This window comes from Sabethes cyaneus, chromosome 2, assembly GCF_943734655.1.
Source record: "Sabethes cyaneus chromosome 2, idSabCyanKW18_F2, whole genome shotgun sequence".
NCBI lineage: Eukaryota > Metazoa > Arthropoda > Insecta > Diptera > Culicidae > Sabethes > Sabethes cyaneus.
In genome coordinates, this window is record NC_071354.1 from 228,321,844 (window position 1) to 228,340,276 (window position 18,433).

The window sequence follows — 18,433 nt, forward strand, 5'->3', positions numbered from 1 at the left end:
CGTTACGAAATACCTTCACTTACGCAAACGTGGAACAGGGAGCCGAGTTTTGACGCAGGAAGAACTCCGGGGTGCAGAGATAACGATTTGGAGGCAAGTTCAGGCTGAAACCTATCCGGATGAAGTGGCGGTCCTACAGAAGAAAAAACATCTACCGCCAGGGGAGTTATTGGCAATACCAAAGTCCAGCACTCTCTATAAGTTGACTCCGGTTTTAGACGACGAAGGAGTTCTGCGTATTGACGGTCGCATTGGGGTCGCAAAACAAATCGCGGATCAGGTAAAGTATCCGGTGATACTTCCAAAGGGTCATAGGGTGTCATTTCTGATTATCGACGATTACCATCGCAAATATCTCCACGGAAATTCCGAAACCATTGTCAACGAAATACGACAGCAGTATTACATACCCCAGCTGCGTGTACTCGTCAGAAAAGTGGCGCGGCATTGTCAGTGGTGTAAGGTATATAAATCCCACCCAGTTACACCGAAGATGGCACCACTTCCCGTTGCACGGCTTTCACCTTTCGTTCGACCCTTCAGTTATACCGGATTGGACTATTTCGGTCCAATACCAGTGAAAGTTCTGCGTTCAACCGTTAAACGATACATCGCTTTATTCACTTGTCTAACGATTAGGGCGGTACATGTCGAAGTGGCTCATGACCTTTCTACAGAGTCGTGCATCGAAGCCGTTCGTCGTTTCGTGTGTCGGCGAGGAGCACCACTTGAGATCCACTCCGATAACGGTCGGAATTTCTGCGGAGCTAATAACGTGCTAAGAGAGCAAATCAAACGTGCGGAAACGGCAGCAGCATCAACCTTCACCAATGCATTCACAAAATGGGTGTTCATCCCGCCGTCGGCCCCCAGTATGGGGGGCAGCTGGGAGCGTATGGTTCGTTCCGTGAAGGTGGCGATGGCCGGTTTGACACAAAACAGAAAGCTAGGTGACGAAGGCCTTCTAACGCTCGTAATAGAAGCCGAATCTATCGTGAACAGCAGACCGTTGACCTACCTGCCATTGGATTCGGCAGAGCAGGATGCGTTGACACCGAACCATTTCCTACTCGGCAGCAGTAATGGTGTCAAACAACCACCCGTCTACATATCGAATGAAGTAAGATCAGCTCACAACTCCTGGGATCTCATTCAGCAAAATCTAAATCACTTCTGGTCCCGGTGGGTACGAGAGTATCTACCGACCCTCACCAAACGAACTAAATGGTTTGGAGAAACCAAAGCAGTTGAACCCGGGGACCTAGTCGTTATTATCGATGAAAACAGAAGGAACGGTTGGGTTCGCGGACGAATTTTGCAGGTAATCGTTGGACAGGATGGGCGTATACGACAAGCTGTGGTGCAAACGGCAGGAGGTTTGTACCGTCGACCTGTCTCGAAGCTGGCGGTATTGGACGTAAGAAGCAACAGTAAAGCTGAGTGTGGTACTAATCTTTACGGGCAGGGGGATGTTGCGACAGGGGCACAATCACTGGCAACCCTATCTGCAACTTAAGTAACGCCAACTAACATCACTGTGGAGATCCACTGACAGTCTCGTCACGGTCAACCTCAATAGGCAATAAGACAATAGGCAGAATTTCGTCAGTGCCAAGTGAAGAAAACGTGCTTTACACAATCTCTAGTTAAATAATTATTTCATAAATTTTCTTTGATCTCTGGTGGTAAAAATAGTATTAAGATGGCATAAGTGAATTCGCGCTAACATTCCATGCATTTAGATTACAGGATTATTCCTTGAAGGGCCGAATTACACATTTTTTGGATTCTATATATTTTAATAGAAGTGCAAATAGGTTAGAAAATGTATTCATAATGCTTTGTGCTTGAAGTAAATTATATTTCTATAACCACCCAGCGAAACACTGCTGCCGTCAGGAAAATATAAACCTAGTGTCCATTGAATAAATTCAACAGGCACACTGTAATGTAGGTACCATTGTTACATTAAACTATATAAATCTAACTGGGAAAATTTCTAGCTTGAAGCTGATTCAAATATATCATCGCTATCATAAGAACTGTGTGTTCATTTCGTTCTACACGAACACTAACCAAGGAAAAATAAAATAAAAAACCAACAAACAAAATAAAAGAAAACAGGCAAACAAAAAATGTTTAGTCCCAAGCAAGCAAGAAAAACGGGAGATAAAATACGAAAACCGGAGAGCAACAGGAAAAAAAGTAACAAAAAACAAAATAAACGTGACAGAAAAGAAAATTCCAGGTATCTGAAAGAGAAAAAACGGAACAGATGAAGATGGAAGACAAAAAGGAGGATAGTTAAAAAAGACGCGTAGGTTAGCTTAGCATAGGTAGCTTAGGTAGACTGCCATGATTGGGATGGTTAAAAAAGACGTTTATAGGAAAAACAAACTGGAAATAAGAAAAAATAGAACGTGAAACGAAGAAAACACTAAACAGCAAAAAGTGAAAACGAGATTAAAAGAGGAAAACTGAAAAAAAACAAGAAACGTGAGAGCTAAAACCTATAAAACGGTACAGAAAGGAGAAAATAACCGATCAAAACGTCGAAAATGGAACTAAAAAAGAGAAAAAAGGAATAGCAAAGAGAAAGAACGTGAGAGAGAATATGACGAAATATAAATTCTGGGGCTCATTCCTATTTAACACAGCTGTCATAAATATCTCCGAAAAATGTCGGATTGATTGAGTCGGCCGGGGGCTTAGGGTTGGTAAGAGGATGTAAGCGATGTACCAGACCCGGTTTGGATACCGAAGGAGCATTCTACACTGATTACGGGCAATAATAGAGGAACTATGGTAGTGCCAGGGAAAATTAAGTCAATTCTTATACTATATTACATTAAATTCACAATACTAATATTTCTAGCGGTTAGTGTTTGGGGTTTTGAGGAGTCTGGCGATGGGATCCCGTTATAAATACTGCGCACTAGCTCTTTGGTCTCGAGGATTGAGAGGTGGGTGTGACTCTATGTTTCATAGCTTCAGCCGACTACCGCGCATGCCTAGGTTGTATTGCGCTCAATTTATTTTGTAGACCTATCTTGGGACACTGCATAAATACCGGGGGATGAAAGATGAAATTTGTTTCATTGCCAGTGATTTGTCTTGACAATGTGATGTCTGTGTTGTTTGTGTTGGAAACTTGATGGTGGGTGCGCGGGTGAGGACAACCGGTCTTAGGCCGGGCTGACCAGATCTCCACTTCTTCACTATACTACATTTTACAACAAAATGTTCAGGACAAAGCACATTTACATCTCTTAATTTTCCTGTTATCATCATCATCATCATCATCATCATCGTCATTATCATCATAATTATTCTATTTAAAATATGATATCCGACCTTTGGTAGAGAGATCTCAGAGCTAGTTCATGGAGTTCGCGCAGGGCCAGAGCGCCTCTGCCTCTGCATAGGCGTATCAGCTATGTTTAGGGCTCTACCTGTGTTTTAGTGCGGGACATTGCCTGTCTCGTCAGGTACATGCGTACAGGCAGGTACTGGCGTTTGAGGTCTCCCTGATACTCTGGTAATGACAACACAAAAGGGCCCGGCATAAAGTTTTATACACTATTCAGCAACCAGCTGAATAAAAGCTGAAAAAAAGCAAAACGAAATTATTAGACTATTTTACCCTTGGAAGTGTTTTCGGCGTTCTTAAGCATAATCTGGGATTATTTTAAAATTTATTCTTTTCTACCTTTTTAGAAGCGATTTATAGATTTCAACTACATTTGGAATTATCAATTCCAAATTTGTTGAGAATTTTTGGCTAAGTCTGTCTCCTGCTAGGGCTGCTTTGCCCTTCAGAAACGTTTCCCTGCGCTTTGAATCATTATTAAGGATCATTTTCTGTTTCATTCATTCGTTCCCCGTGAAAGCACTTTTCAGAAGTTTTCAGTCCAATTTGAGATTTTGCTGGTCTTTTCTAAACTTTATAAGCAGCTGTGAGGATTTTTTGGTTGGTTTGCGATCAATTTCTCTTTTATCTTTTTTTGCTTTTTAGAAGCGATTTTCAAAAGTTTTAAGATTAATTTGAGACGAGTTTCTTGTTTTGTTTTTTTTACTTCAAAAGCATTTTAAGGTTAATTTCGGATTAGCTTCCTTAATAGCCTTTTCTGTCCTTCAAACCCGTTTTCGAGGACATTCTGCTTACTACCTATGTCTAGCCATTTGAAGCGTTTTCGGGGAATTAAAGTCGATATATTTTTTTATATTTTTTATCTAAAAAATCATCTCATCAAAGCATCTGAAAAATATAAAATACATCATCAAATGCATCTAAATCCATAACTAAAATACCCCAACGCTTAACTTAAATTCCGACATCTGAAAAAAAATCACAAAAAAGCCATCTTTTTTATACCTTCCAGAGCAGGCTCCCCCTTGATTTCAAGCCTTATTTGAGATCATTTGCCATTTACTGTTTTGGTTTTTTTTCCCTACACTTTAGAATCGTTTCTCAGCGACTTTCTACTGGGTTAGAAATAATTTTTGCCTTTTCAGCAATTTAAAACTTTTTCTTAGGGGTCTTATGCTTAATGTTTGACCCACAAATTATGCTTTACAGAAGTTTTTTCCGCGATTTAAAACGTACTTCTGCATCATTTTATTAAATGACTTCTTTTACTCTTTAAAATATTTCATTGAATTCCTAATTTTGTTTTTCAAATCATTGCCCTGCGATTTTACGTCCATTGGAACCATTTTAGCGGCCTTTCCTACCCTTCAGAAGCGTTTTTCAAGCACATTTTTTTCGATGTTATTGTAGCGAGTATGACATAAATTGCTAGAGCGATATATTTGAACAGATATAGATTTTTTGAGAGCCCAATTTATACTTATAATTTAATATCATAAAAGAGAAGGATTTTGTTTGGTTCGGCAAGCTTAACTTTGAAATTTATTCTTGAAATTAAACTGTTCAATTAAACTTATTGAAACTAGGTTTGCATTTTCTAAGGTTTAATCTATGTACATGTGTATCTAGTCATCTTTCTGGCATTCTACAGTTTGCAATATAAATTCATATATTGCTTTGATGTGTAAATTGTAAAAAATATATTTCATTTTCATTAGGTACAACTTGTATACAAATATATGAATTTAGTCCAATATACTTAGGTAAAAATAAAATACGATCTCTGATTTGCTGGGCGGTGAATGAAACTTGAAGAAATTGTCGGAACCCTTATTGCTACCTGCGATGAAAGCACTAATAATGAGTACCAATCCGACCGGACAGCAAGTTCTGGATGAACACAACAATCATGAAATAACATGTGAGGTCGAAGCAGGTACATCGGAAGAAGAGGATACAGATACGTAAGAGTACATAAGAACGAATTAAAAACGTTACCTAGGTTCAATTGGTGCTCGAAAGATGGAATAAATAGTAAATAGACCTCACAATGAACCACAGTAAACCACAGATAACGGTCACATCTACAACGTATCTTAAACTATAGCCATGCCGAAAGTTAGGCTGCATTTATCGGATGGAATCGATCTCTACATCGACTTTGAACTCGCAGAATACTTCGGAATCTTCAGATCCAAGTCAGAATTTACGTTAGAATCTAGATGCGACGTAACAATTTACGTCCCAAATGTGAAGTTCAGAGTTCTTATCAAAGTCATCCAGTGGATCCGGTATCACCGGAAGCATAGCCCGAAGATGTTGTGCGGTACGGAAGCCAGCACCGGCAATATCAGCAGCTGGGATCTGCAATTTTTGAACGTGAATCAGAAAACTCTGTCCGATTTGAAGGAGGCCGCCAGGTGTCTCGAATTAGAACCGCTGGAGATACTGATTCGCAGAGTGACTTCAAAAAATAGTAGCGGAAATTATGCTCTACCGGTCAAACCGCCAAAATTGCCCGTAAGAAGGGTTTTGTTTGTGGACCGAATCTAGAATGTGATAGATATAAGTAGCCTATAAGAATTCAACTGCCATATCCCAGTGTGCCCCGGGGCTTTTAAATATGTATAATCAAAGCCGGATTTTTTTAATAAACTAATATTTTTTAATAAACTAACATTTTTTAATAAACTTCTTTTTAAAATAATTTTCTATAAACCATTGTTTCAAATACGGAATCTGTCCTGTCCTCTACTTTCAGGGTGGCATCGATGCCTAACACCGGTGTCGAGGAAGAATACTACAGACTGAGGCATTTCTCCATCACCGGTAAAGGGGTCATCAATCGGGGCGATTCCCTCAAGAGTCGCCGGAGCAAATCCAACAATAGTGTGGCAAGTTCTAACTCTAGGTAGGTATTATTGAAAATTAGCTAAATGTCCGTGTTTTACTGGGGAATCCGAATCGATCTAGTTCTAGTAGTTCATGTTACAAGTTTGTTCGTTGTTAAAGGCATCGAAGCAAATTTGAGTTAGCAAACAGACGGAATTTAAACACCACAATGCCAGAGGGGTTTATGCTACCACCTCAGCTTTGTGGTATGGTTATCCTTCCTTTCGATGCTTGAGGCAGATGGTGGGCGAACTTTGATTTCACCAGTGATTACCCTCCCCGCGAAGTAAAGGAAGCCAAGAAGGAACTTTCTTGATTGTCATCAATTTTGTTGTCTGGAAAATGAACAAAATTCAACGACGAGAAAAATATAACCAAAAAGAAATCTACAAACAAATGACAGCCTATGATGGCTTTATCATGATCATCATCATAAAAGCTGATGGAATACACGATTCGCCGCTGCTTTCAATGTCAAAGTGGGGTGGCAGAAGGAATCCGCACTACCGTGTGGCGAGGTTGTTTATTTACATGATGAAATTAACAGACAATTGCGAGAAGCTTGTAATGCACCTGTGCTGGCGTTATTGTTATGTTTCGGATTAAAGTAAAAATATAAGATTTAATTTCATCAACTCCAACGTAAATTCAAACTCAAATGAAATTATTCTATTTCAAATACTTTTATAGCATATTCTCATATCATATAATCCGCATCTATCAATTCAGATCACGAAAAAAAATTTCCCAAAAAAAAAACAAAAGAAAGTTATGGTTAGATGGTTAGAGATCCCTCCCCTCACTAAGAGGGGGACTGCCATAAAAATGAAATACAAATTTCCTCATAACTTGAGAACTAATCAAGCAAATGGAACCAAATTTGGCATTGGCAATTTGGGGGGGGGGCAATTCTCGAGGTCGATTAGTTTTTGAGTTACACAAAAATTTCTGTTTTATTTGTATGAGAGTCCTGATCCCCCTACCACAGGGGTGAGAGGTCTGAAACCATCATAAAATAAATTCATGCCTCTAAAACCCCCCACATGCCGAATTTAGTTCCATTTGCTTGCTTAGTTCTTGAGTTATGAGGAAATTTGTAATACATTTGTATAGGAGCCCCCCTCCTAAAGTGGGGAGGGGTCTCAATTCACCATAGAAAAAATTCTTGTCTCCAAAAACACCTACATGTCAAATTTTGTTCCATTTGCTTGACTGGTTCTCGAGTTATGAGGAAATTTGTATTTCATTTGTATGGAAGCCCCCCCTCTTAAAAGGGAGAGGGGTCATAATTCCCCTCGTAAAGAGGGGAGGGGTCTCAATTCACCATAGAGAAAAATTGCCTGCAAAATACCCACATGCTAAATTTGGTTCCATTTGCTTGATTAGTTCTGGAGTTATGAGGAAATTTGTTTTTCATTTGTATGAGAGCCCCCCCTCTTAGTGGGGAGAGGGGTTTCTAATCATCATAAAAACCTTCACTGGCCCCAAAAACCCGTATATGCAAATTTTCATATAGGGGAATATAGGGGAATTGTGTATAATGTGCGCCCCCCCCCCCTAAGAATAAATGGATATATCTCTATTATGATACCCCAAATTAACGTTACAACTACGAGTATATGTTGGTATTTGAGCTGAAAACCAATTACAATTGTTTATTTCATTTAGTATTGTGGAATAAATATGCTAGGAATTATTTCATAAAAGCACCTAAATGTTGTGTTTCTCGTTTGCACGGGGTAAAATGCCCCACCTGCGGTAAATTACGCCCAATGCGGTAATTTGAGTATTTCTACCAGTGCACTATGGTCCAGAAAGCCAAATTAGGTGGAAAAAATTGTTTACTCAATAATCGTTAATTTTAGACTATTTACAAGATCCAGAAATTATCTTCAAAACAAAACAAGATATAACGATATTCACTTAAGCAATTTTATAGCTTGAAGCATTTTGAGTAATATTGCAGAAGACGAAATCCCTCTATCGCTAATCGTCTCCATATTAGGGTGATTTTCCTGAGTCAAGTTAGGGTGACCCTGCTATTTTGCGATTTTTCTCCAAAACCTTTTTATTTTGCATTTCTCGCAAATCACTTCTTCAGATAACTTTAGAGGTAAAAAACGCTGTAATTATCTTGCATTTAGACCGTATAAGTTGTGTGAGTGGTCCAAATCCAAAAAAGAATGTATAAACTTAACCTCATGTTTGTTGACTTGAACTTTATAATGAGGTTAGACATTAAAAACGGTTGACTTTCCAATAAACAGAGGGAAAGGTAGACAAAGTAATGAAATCATATGTGTTTCATAGTATCATGGAGTGGAACTACCGAATAAGACGCTTAAATAGTTTTCTACCCGCGACGGGGATTCCCGTGATTCGCACCTCCCCTTTCATCAGAGATCACCATCCTTTTGTCTTTCAGCCACTTGTACATGTCTTGAAAATCTCAGTCGAGCGAGTGTGAAAAGCATAGCATCCAAAGCTTACTCCACTGACGCAAGCCTACGACAAACAACTGCTGGTACTGTGTGCATACATTATGATACCTACACACTCGCGAGTGTAACGCCTCATAGCAACTTTCTACACATCTCGCCCGCGAATCCAAAGCTTACGGGCTGTCCATAGGTCGTGAGCACGAGTGGCATACTAGTATGTATGGATACGGATTTTACTTTACTTCTTTTCTTCTTCATTTTACACCCTCGCTAACACACGCGGGTAAGTGTGCGGGCCATTGCGAGCGATGATAGGTATCAACTGCTGGGTTGCAATGACGAGCGTAAGCAACGACCGTGGCTGATAACTAAGCAAAGCATAGCAAAGCCTTGGTGCTACATTCCGTTATCGATACTTGACCTTCTGTTTTTTTATACGAAAGACTTCGCAGCCAGCTGTTAGAGTGCCAGACAATTGCAGGACCAGTTGCTACGGTCCTATTGACTCTAACAGCCTCTCCCAGTCGGGATTCGAACATCTGACGACTCATAATACAAAAACAAAGCTTTTTTCTTCATTTAGACATATCTACCCCTCCCCTTGATTAGCTCTCCTCGGTCAGCGGCCCTTTTGTCTACAGCAACTTGTACGTCTCTCCGAAGATAATGAAAGAGAAACAAAGCCTTCCTTACATTCTTCTCCTCCCGTAGTTGCGACCCTTCCATCTTTCACACGCTCTTCATCTTATCTCCCAGCCACTTGTACAACTTCTAACGGTCCAAATGCAAGGTATTATTATTACTATTATTCTATATTTGAGAGGTTTTCCGCCTGTGGCTGGTTCGCCCCTTAATGTAAAATGATCGCAGCCACTTTTACATATTTGGACCTCCCCCCCCCCTTTTTAGCGACCACCCCTTTTCGCCAACCCCCTGTGCTGATTCACTTGTATCAGGAAACATGTACGTCAAGTTTGCTGAAGAACAGTCAAGGCGTTCCGGAGTTATGGCGCAACTCGTTTACTTTTATATACTTAAGGGGGCATAGTACTTTTTCAATTCTAAAAAATCGAAATTTTTTTTATTGCTTATATCAAAAGATTAACATTTTTACCATATGTGTTTGAAGCCGTTTCGATGAATTCCAAAAAATGACAAAGTTACAGTTATGTGTACCGCGCATGTCTGGAACGATTGCACAGCGCATAAAAACTTCAAAGCCGTTTTTCTCGGAACCAGGTTTTCAAAGTCGGTACCATAAATATCTCAAGAACGGCTCAATCAATTTTCACGAGTCTTTTTTTGTTTTAAAGCCTACAAAATTATCTAGTGTTTGACCCATCCTTTTTTCGATATTGCAATTTTTGTAGATTTTAGAAATGTTTAAAGTCAATTTTTTCGACGAAATTCCTTACTTTTATGTTTGAATGTCCGCCATTTTGTTATGCGTTCGAATTTTAAAAAAAGGATGGGTCAAACACGAGATAATTTAGTATACTTTCATGTAGTTTTGGAATTTTTCAATTCGGATAAGCCCCCGAGCGCCAATCCATGGTACCGTAATTCATGTTTTTTTCGAATGATCATGTTCAAGGAGCCGTAGGGGAGGGGGGAGGAGGTTCCCATACGTAAACAAAAGTGTAAATATTAGTCTAAAATACAATGTTTAGAATGCAAAAAACCCGAATCGATTCGCCTTCCGCGTTATCGAGAAAAAAATATTTGAAATAAGGCCAAAAATATGGTGTAAAAAGTACTATGCCCCCTTAAATATGTTAAAACCACACATATTCAAAGTTGATTTATTTGAGATAGACAAAAATTCACTATCCAATTTTTTGATATCATGCACAAAAAATCACTATCTTTCAAACGCAATCAACCGATTTTATTTCTGCTTGCTTCTTTCTAAGATACTAACATTTGAAAACGGCCTATTTTTATCCCAAAATTTAATATAAGTTTAGAAGTAAAATAGATAGCCAGTTTCTTTTTCCACCAAAAATTGCGTTTTATTGAGCCTCAAAAGTCATCTGAAGAAGTGTTTTGCGAGAAATGCAAAATAAAAAAGTTATGGAGAACAATCGCAAAATAACAGGGTCACCCTAACTTGACTTAGGAAAATCGCCTAAGCAGTTCGTCATTTATGAATATGTAAGAGTAAAAGTAAAATGAAATGGAACACATATGGGTAAACCTAGAACAATAGATCTTAAAAAATATTTAAATAATTAAAATAACATATTAGGCTTACCTGCTAACAATGCCGTGTGGCTCAGCCGTCTGCCTAAAGTCTCAGTTCAGGCAGGCAGGCAGACCTCCTAGCACAGCATTGAGTAGCTAAGCTAGGAGGTGCGATGCTGCGCGGTTCCTAAATGTCTGCCTGAACTGAGGCTTTAGGCAGAACGGCAGAGCCACACGGCCTTGTTAGCAGGTATTATGGGTATGGGAATGGTCGTGTGGAGGCGCTAGGTAGGAGCTTCGGACACCAAGGACTATTTCGGTCGCTTTTGTCGTTTGCCTATTTCATTAACTTGCCATTTAATATCTATGCAAAATAGTGACGTTTGCGTAGAATATCGATTTTGGACTTCTAACCAATTTGCTAATTTGACCAAGGGGATATAATATCGTATATCGTATCATAAGTGTGCTACTTGGATTGTTGACTTCTGACAGTTAACAGTTTTGACTTTCCAAACGTTATGTTTAACTATTTACTTCAATTATCAATCCAAAACTAAAAATTTCTTGATTTTACATGAATTCCTACGAAACAATTCTAAAGTAACTTGGTTTAGTTGAATTTTATGAAGGTTTTATTGCGGTATGAATCATTACATCTGGCTTTATCATGGTGTTGCACTATATCTACATGATACAAATCAAAAACTACTAATAGCTACCTTTAAAACCATAATAAAACTGTTAATAAACCTGGAAATTCTTAGTAGCCAAAACTTTAGTCAAAACTTCAGATTGTTAATAAAGCAAATTTATTGTGATTGCTATCGTGGTATATAAAACTGATTGGCTACGACACATCTCTTATTAACTTATTATAAGTGGATCGTAATACAATACGGTGCTCCAATCAAAGTTGATCTTATTCGGTTGCTTGTGAAATCGCAGTAAAACTGCTGGTTTTTTGGTTCTATTAATATAGTAACACCGTGACAAAACACATTTAGGGTAGTCGATCCAATAGTTGTGGTAGTACCAATAGTTGCGCTACTATTCATTATTAATGCATATTTTCGTCACCGTAGCATTTTAGATAAAACAATTACATTCATTATATAAAACAGGTTTTTAGAAGTATTGGTAGTTAGACTACACCATTAAAAATTAAAACATTATTTGCTAAAATGCCAATTTTCCAAAATCTAACGCGCAGTTGGAGCGCACAACTATAGGCGCTCATCTATAGTTTTGCTATGATGTTTTTTCACTTAGCAACCTAGCAATGTATATGAAATAACACAAAGGAACATCAAACTTAATTAAGGAAACATTAGCGCAACTGTTGGTACAATATAATTGAATCGGAAAATTCATTTTTTCTTTATAAAGCTTCTCGTACAAAGAAAGCAATTGTCTTGCCTTGTGACAAATACCTTGTATTTGATAAATTTATATCCCACAAGCATTAATTGAAGCATATAGCTCAATAAACAAGCAAAATGAAGTTATATTGTGCTTAGTGGCGCAACTAATGGATCATCTACCCTATTGCTGTTATTATGAAGAAAATAAAAATTCAATATCGAAATCATTTTTTATGCGAGAATATTCTAGTATTTTGTTTAAGTTCGCTAACAAAATATCATCAAAGCAGAGTGGTTTTGCAGAAAGAAAGCTAGTATCAATCGGTTTTACTGTGACAATGCTTTGTAGCGAAAAGCTAAATTCAATTATGGCGGAAAGTAGCTGTCAAGCAGCGAAAAGCATATAACTTGATTTGTTTCTTATAGAGGTTACAAAAACCTTCTGAATAGTGGATTACTTGGTCGGAAAGCAGTTGTATAGCGGTCATCAGGAAGTTCCGTTGGAGCTCATCGTTTTATTAGCGGTTTTTATCTAATTGGTCATGAAAACCGATAGAATAATTTAAGAGTTAAACGTAATAAAAGCGTTATTTAAATTAAGAATTTGGTCAAATTCAGTTATCAGTGCACCAGAGCAGTGCCCGTCTTACTGCTTTCAGCAGAAGCTTAAAGATTACGTCAATAAAACATTTTCAAAAAACAAAGTTCAATGATCGGCACACCTTACACCGTAATTAAACTTAATGGAAATCTGCATTTTTTTTCAGCACCGAACATCTAACTGCAGTCGGGGCAGGTTCCGCTCGGACGTCCGCCACGTGCAGCTTGGCATCCAGTAGGGAAAGTAGCACCTCCAATCCTGCCTCCGGACCGTACAAGTGAGTATACATACTTCATGACCTTTTTGCTCCCGTAACCCGTTGAAATCCTTTTCATGTTCGCAAAACTTTTTCCATCATTCCAAAGAGAATCACATCCGTCACCCCAACCGGCAATGTTCTAATTTATTCTTTTGTTTTTTTATTTTAATAATTCAAAATTCACGTGAACTGCACCGCCGAAAACATCGACCTGGATCTAATTCCGGTTCCGTTAAATGCCTGCCCGCCCGCCTCCGGTCAACGCGGGAGCAGAGTATTGATGCTGGGCGGTGCTGCCGTCGGGAAAAGCTCATTAGTGTCACAGTTTATGACATCGGAGTACCTGCACGCCTACGATACCAGCATAGGTGAGTGGTCCACATATGAACATGCCTGTTAAATGCGATGTTACTTTTTTTCTATCCTCTATTGAGGATGAGAAAGTCCCACCTAACCAACGAAAAGAGTTATGTTACAGTTGGGAGAATAGTTTATGACAGCAATATAAATGGTAATTTGTTGCAAGCAGCGAACTTATACATTTTTTAATTTTCAATAATCGAACGAAATTTAAAATTGATTCCGAAGATAGCTCCGCAAATCGAACATATCTATCTACTTTATGTTTCCAGTAACCACACATTGGATGTCCCTACCACACTCCGACCGAATAACGTGTCTCGTTTACCGAAGCATTTAAAACCTATCGGTCATCATTTTGCACTTAGTAAGAATAACAGCCGTAGCTGTTTTTGTGCGTCCATTGAATATATTTGTAATTATTTTTCCCGTAATTAATTTAATTGTATCCAAACGATGGTGACGTGACCATCGAGCATCGAGCGCCAGCCTCAGCCACCATTCATTGGCACACAAACGAGCAATGGGCAGGGCGCAACATCTGGTTTTTCGTTGAATGGAAAATCCAATCAATTTCCCATCTATCATCGGTTCTCACCAGAGTCGCCCTATTGGCGGTAGCAACCTAAAGTGGCACATCGAGCAACAGCAACTGGACTGAGCTGAGCTCGATTGTATCATAAAGTGCTATAGAAAGTACGAGATTGACTCTTAAATGTGTCGAGCCGTTCTATTCAAGCCACGCAATAAAGTTGGATTTATCCTCAATTGTATTACGATTATGACTGGTGTGGTGCCTTTCCTAAGTTCACTCCGCTTCGGCTCATAACGATGGTATACGAAGTGTTGTTGAACCATGCTTCAAGAAACATGAGATCGGTTGAATTCTACACATTCGAAAAATTGAAACCAGAATGCAAATTACATAAAACGCGTAACTTTAGTAAAACTCTAAAAAATGTTGTAGAGGTTGAAAGTCAAAAATGATTTATGATAGTAGTAACTCCATTTGATGAGCTGACCGACACGCGACCAGGAAACAATTGAATTCGAATATTCGCTCGGCGGCGTGCAACAAGTCTCATTCGATTCTGTAACAAGAATTCACATAAATTTCGATGGTTTTTCCGACGATTTCAGAGTGGATACATTTTATACAACTTTGCAAACATAGGAAAATGACCTATCATTTCAATACCAAATGCAGTACGTAAAGTGGCTGAGATTGGCTGCGCATATCTGCGCCCTTTTAAAATAAAGCCCCTTAAAAACTGATTGAAAATTAGACAAAAGCTGGAATAGCTCGAAAACCAAGAAAGGTAGAGTTGCACTTCTTTCAGCAAAAGGGTGTATTTTCATAGTATGTTAAGCCTCGTGGAACATCAAAACTGCGTAGAAGTCTAAATAACCAGAAAAAATTAGAAAAACTGGTATTAAGGCGATACATTAGTTTGTAGGACTATAACTTCTTTCCCTTAAGAGATAGAAGTTTTCTTTCTTCGACAAAAACTCCTTAAATAACATTTTGAATAACTTTTTCTTGGGCTTTGTTTATTTTTGGCTTTAAACAAAAAAATTAAATCGATTATTTATTGACCCAGCCCCTTAAAGCAATTTTTTTGGTATAACAAAAAAGTACTTGAAAAATCAAGAAACTTCTGTGAAGACACAAATGCAGAAAACTTAGTAGTTCCTAGCCAAAAGCTGATGTCCGCCTTTTTTTTTTGAGTCCGTCCCACTGTGCGTCGTCGTGCTAGTCAACGATTGTTGGCAGTGGGACACCGACAACTCCACTGACGCGTACCGCGCTTTCAGGCCCGTGCAGAGATTCGTGTGCAGAGTCTAAATTACAGCCACAAAGAATCACCCAAGTCTTGATTGTTTGGCCACTGAATACGACTGGCTGTGCTTAGCAGTCAGGTCTTTGAACGCGGTCGAAATCTAGACGACACCGATGATTGCCGACACTACGATGGATACTCCGAACTGTTCAGACAGTTCGTCGCGTCGGCAGCACAGTATACCGCTACCGAGATGGCATATAGCGCGGGGCATTTTCTGATGGTGGGATAAGCGATATTCTGTACCAGAGGCATTCAACCCCCACAATTCGTTCCCTGCTTTTATTTCTCCATCAACGGAACGCACGCCAAAAAGTAAATCCTCAAGCCGTCCATCACAGTCAAGCATCGCTATGCCGTCGATTATGTCATCAGTCGCTGCCATTAGAGCCGTTCTGTGCTCGGTACCGGTGATGATGGTTTCCAACTTGCTTTCTCAGGCAATTACCGACTTAATAGTCCATCCTCACTTCCTAGTGTTTTCTCCAGCCGTAGCAATGGCTTTTGCAGCGACATCACTCGTCATCGAGTCTCCGTTCCCAGCGGTCACACAAACTGCCATTTGCCGTGTACTTCAGCTTCTAAGCCAGACTGCATAGTTATCACAGCTAGCAACGTGGAAAATAACTACCCGAACGATGCATTGCCAATATTTGGAGTCGATAGAACACCGGTATGCACCGACCTTGGCATCATGGAAGTCCCTATCCTACCCAGCGCAGTCACGCCTCTCCTACCAGCGCACTATGGGCCAGAAATTGAACTTTCGGGACAAAAATATTTGCGGTTAAGCAGCATGTCTCAGCTCAATGTTGTCTTCGGTAACTTTTTGAATAAAAAATTGATGCATATTTTGAAGGGGTCGTCCAATATTTAAGCGTTACTTAAACAACAATTTAAGTAATAACTTTTCGAGTAAACTTTTTTTCACCTTTTTGGTCTCAAAACAATAAAGATAAACTAATTTCAAGTAATTTTTGCGAAGATACAAAACTTCTACCTTTTACCCATTTTCAGCAATAGACCTTTGACGACCCCTCAAATCACATTTCTTCTTGTAACATGTTTATTTCAACAGTCAGCTCAATGTGATGTTCTAGAAAATATTTTGCACATAAAAGAGAAATATTTTTGCTGAAGACTGTTTTGCTTTATATGCATTAATTAGATATAACTGATTTTAGGGTAAAACCGTCTGATGAAAAATCCGAATATCTTAGCCATCTGCAAGTATCTGCAATTAGTTTGCATACCAATTTGTAGGGAATTGTTAAAGCTATCTGCCCAAATGTGTATTTCAGAGAATACCTGGGAATACCATGGCTGAAAATACCTAAGAATAGTGCGGATTTTTTTTCATGCATTTAATAACAATAAATATGCGTCCTAGTGTCAAACAGTCTCCACAAAAAATATGTATTTCAACATACTAAATAACTTTGTAGAACATTTGAAAGCAATAAAATAATCGTGTGCAAAGTTATTGAGTGTAATTGATTTTTAAGTGCTCTTTTTTAACACATCATTATATTTCGTAACCGGTGAAAGATAGATAGTTACTTTATTCAGCAAAGTTGCTTATTTTAGTATTTTCTGCAACTTTTGGAGAAAAAAACTTTGTTTTTAAAATGATTTAAGAAAACAAAAGTTTGTATCACCCTAATTGGTGAATTCATGGTCACCCTAATAGTGCAAGAAGATGCGCTATATTTTATTATTTTACTTCTCCGAAGACACCACCCTTGAAAAAATACACATTTTTCATCAAACGGGTTTTAGCTTAAAAACAGTTATATCTTATTAATTAATGCAGAAAAAGCAAAACAGTCTTCAGCAAAAATATTCCTCTTTTATGTGCAAAATGTTATCTAGAACATCACATTGAGCTGTCTGTTGAAATAAACATGTTACAAGAAGAAATGTGATTTGAGAGGTCGTTTATAAACAAAAGTCTATTGCTGAAAATGGGTAAAAGGTAGAAGTTTGATATCTTCAGATAAAATACTTGAAATTGGTTTACCTTTAATATTTTGAAACCAAAAAGGTGAAAAAAAATTTAAATTGTTGTTTGAGTAACGCTTAAATATTGGACGACCCCTTTAAAAGATGCATCATTTTTTCATTCAAAAAGTTGCCGAAGACTACATCGAGCTGACACGCCGTTTAACCGCAAATATATTTGTCCCGAAATTTCAATTTCTGGCCCATAGTGCAGCGCTCATCCATCAGTCGTCCCGGCCCTGTGTATGGGTGTAGCGAGAGGGGCTTCTCAAATTCCCTTCCAGGCAAGCACACTACCGCTAATTTAGACCCTACCGTTGATTCGTCTACCGTTTTCATCTCATCATCCAACCGGCTAAGGAACAGTATGCGCGATGTCCATCAAAACATCCACGTGTACTATCAGAATGTAGGTGGAATGAATGCAAGCATTCACGATTATCTGCTAGCATGTGTCGATAGTCGGATTACCTAAGAATCGAATGGCCGCATCACAAAAGGCCGAAACACGACTGGCCGAATGTCATATTTGGCCGGAAATATTCACGGCCTTCAACTTGCACAAACATTGGGTACATGCTGTCCTTACTCGTTACCGCTCGTTTGGACTTAACTGAAGGATAATCCCTACTAGTCAGTAAACCTAGGAAAATGCATGCACCTAAATAGAAGAGGTTGGTCTTTCGTGATTCAGCCTTTCGCTATTCGGCCTTCTGTGACTGTTGTTAAAATTCGGCCATTTGAATTTCGGCCATTCGGTACCAACCACGATATAATCGTTTTAGCTGAAACCTGACTTGACGAATGAACCTCCTCCATACAAATCTTCGGATCGAACTACGACGTCTTCCGTTGTGACCGGATTGCGCACAACAGCCGAAAATCAACGGTCGGCGGCATTTGAGTAGCAGTTCATCGCCAACTCAAGTCCTCTGTCTTAGAACACAACGAGCAAGTTTGGGTGACTATAAAATTATCCAATCCCACCGGATCGAGTAAATCACGCAGTGCTCCTCAAGGCCTATTAGGTACCAGTCTTCGCAATTTCTTCGGCGACCTCCGCCTCTGACGATTTGCTAATTCTTGGTGATCTCAATCTTCCCAGGATTAATTGGCGTGA

General features: G+C 39.0%; 1 protein-coding gene across 1 annotated transcript in view; it reads left to right on the forward strand.

The window, feature by feature from the left end:
* LOC128736718 (AF4/FMR2 family member lilli) overlaps positions 1–18,433 on the forward strand; it is a 152,934-nt gene that overhangs the window by 108,568 nt on the left and 25,933 nt on the right. The window contains exons 8-10 of the mRNA XM_053831204.1: positions 6,132–6,281; positions 13,019–13,129; positions 13,385–13,479. Of these exons, the coding sequence (XP_053687179.1) occupies positions 6,132–6,281; positions 13,019–13,129; positions 13,385–13,479 (356 nt within the window). The remainder of the gene's footprint in view (positions 1–6,131; positions 6,282–13,018; positions 13,130–13,384; positions 13,480–18,433) is intronic.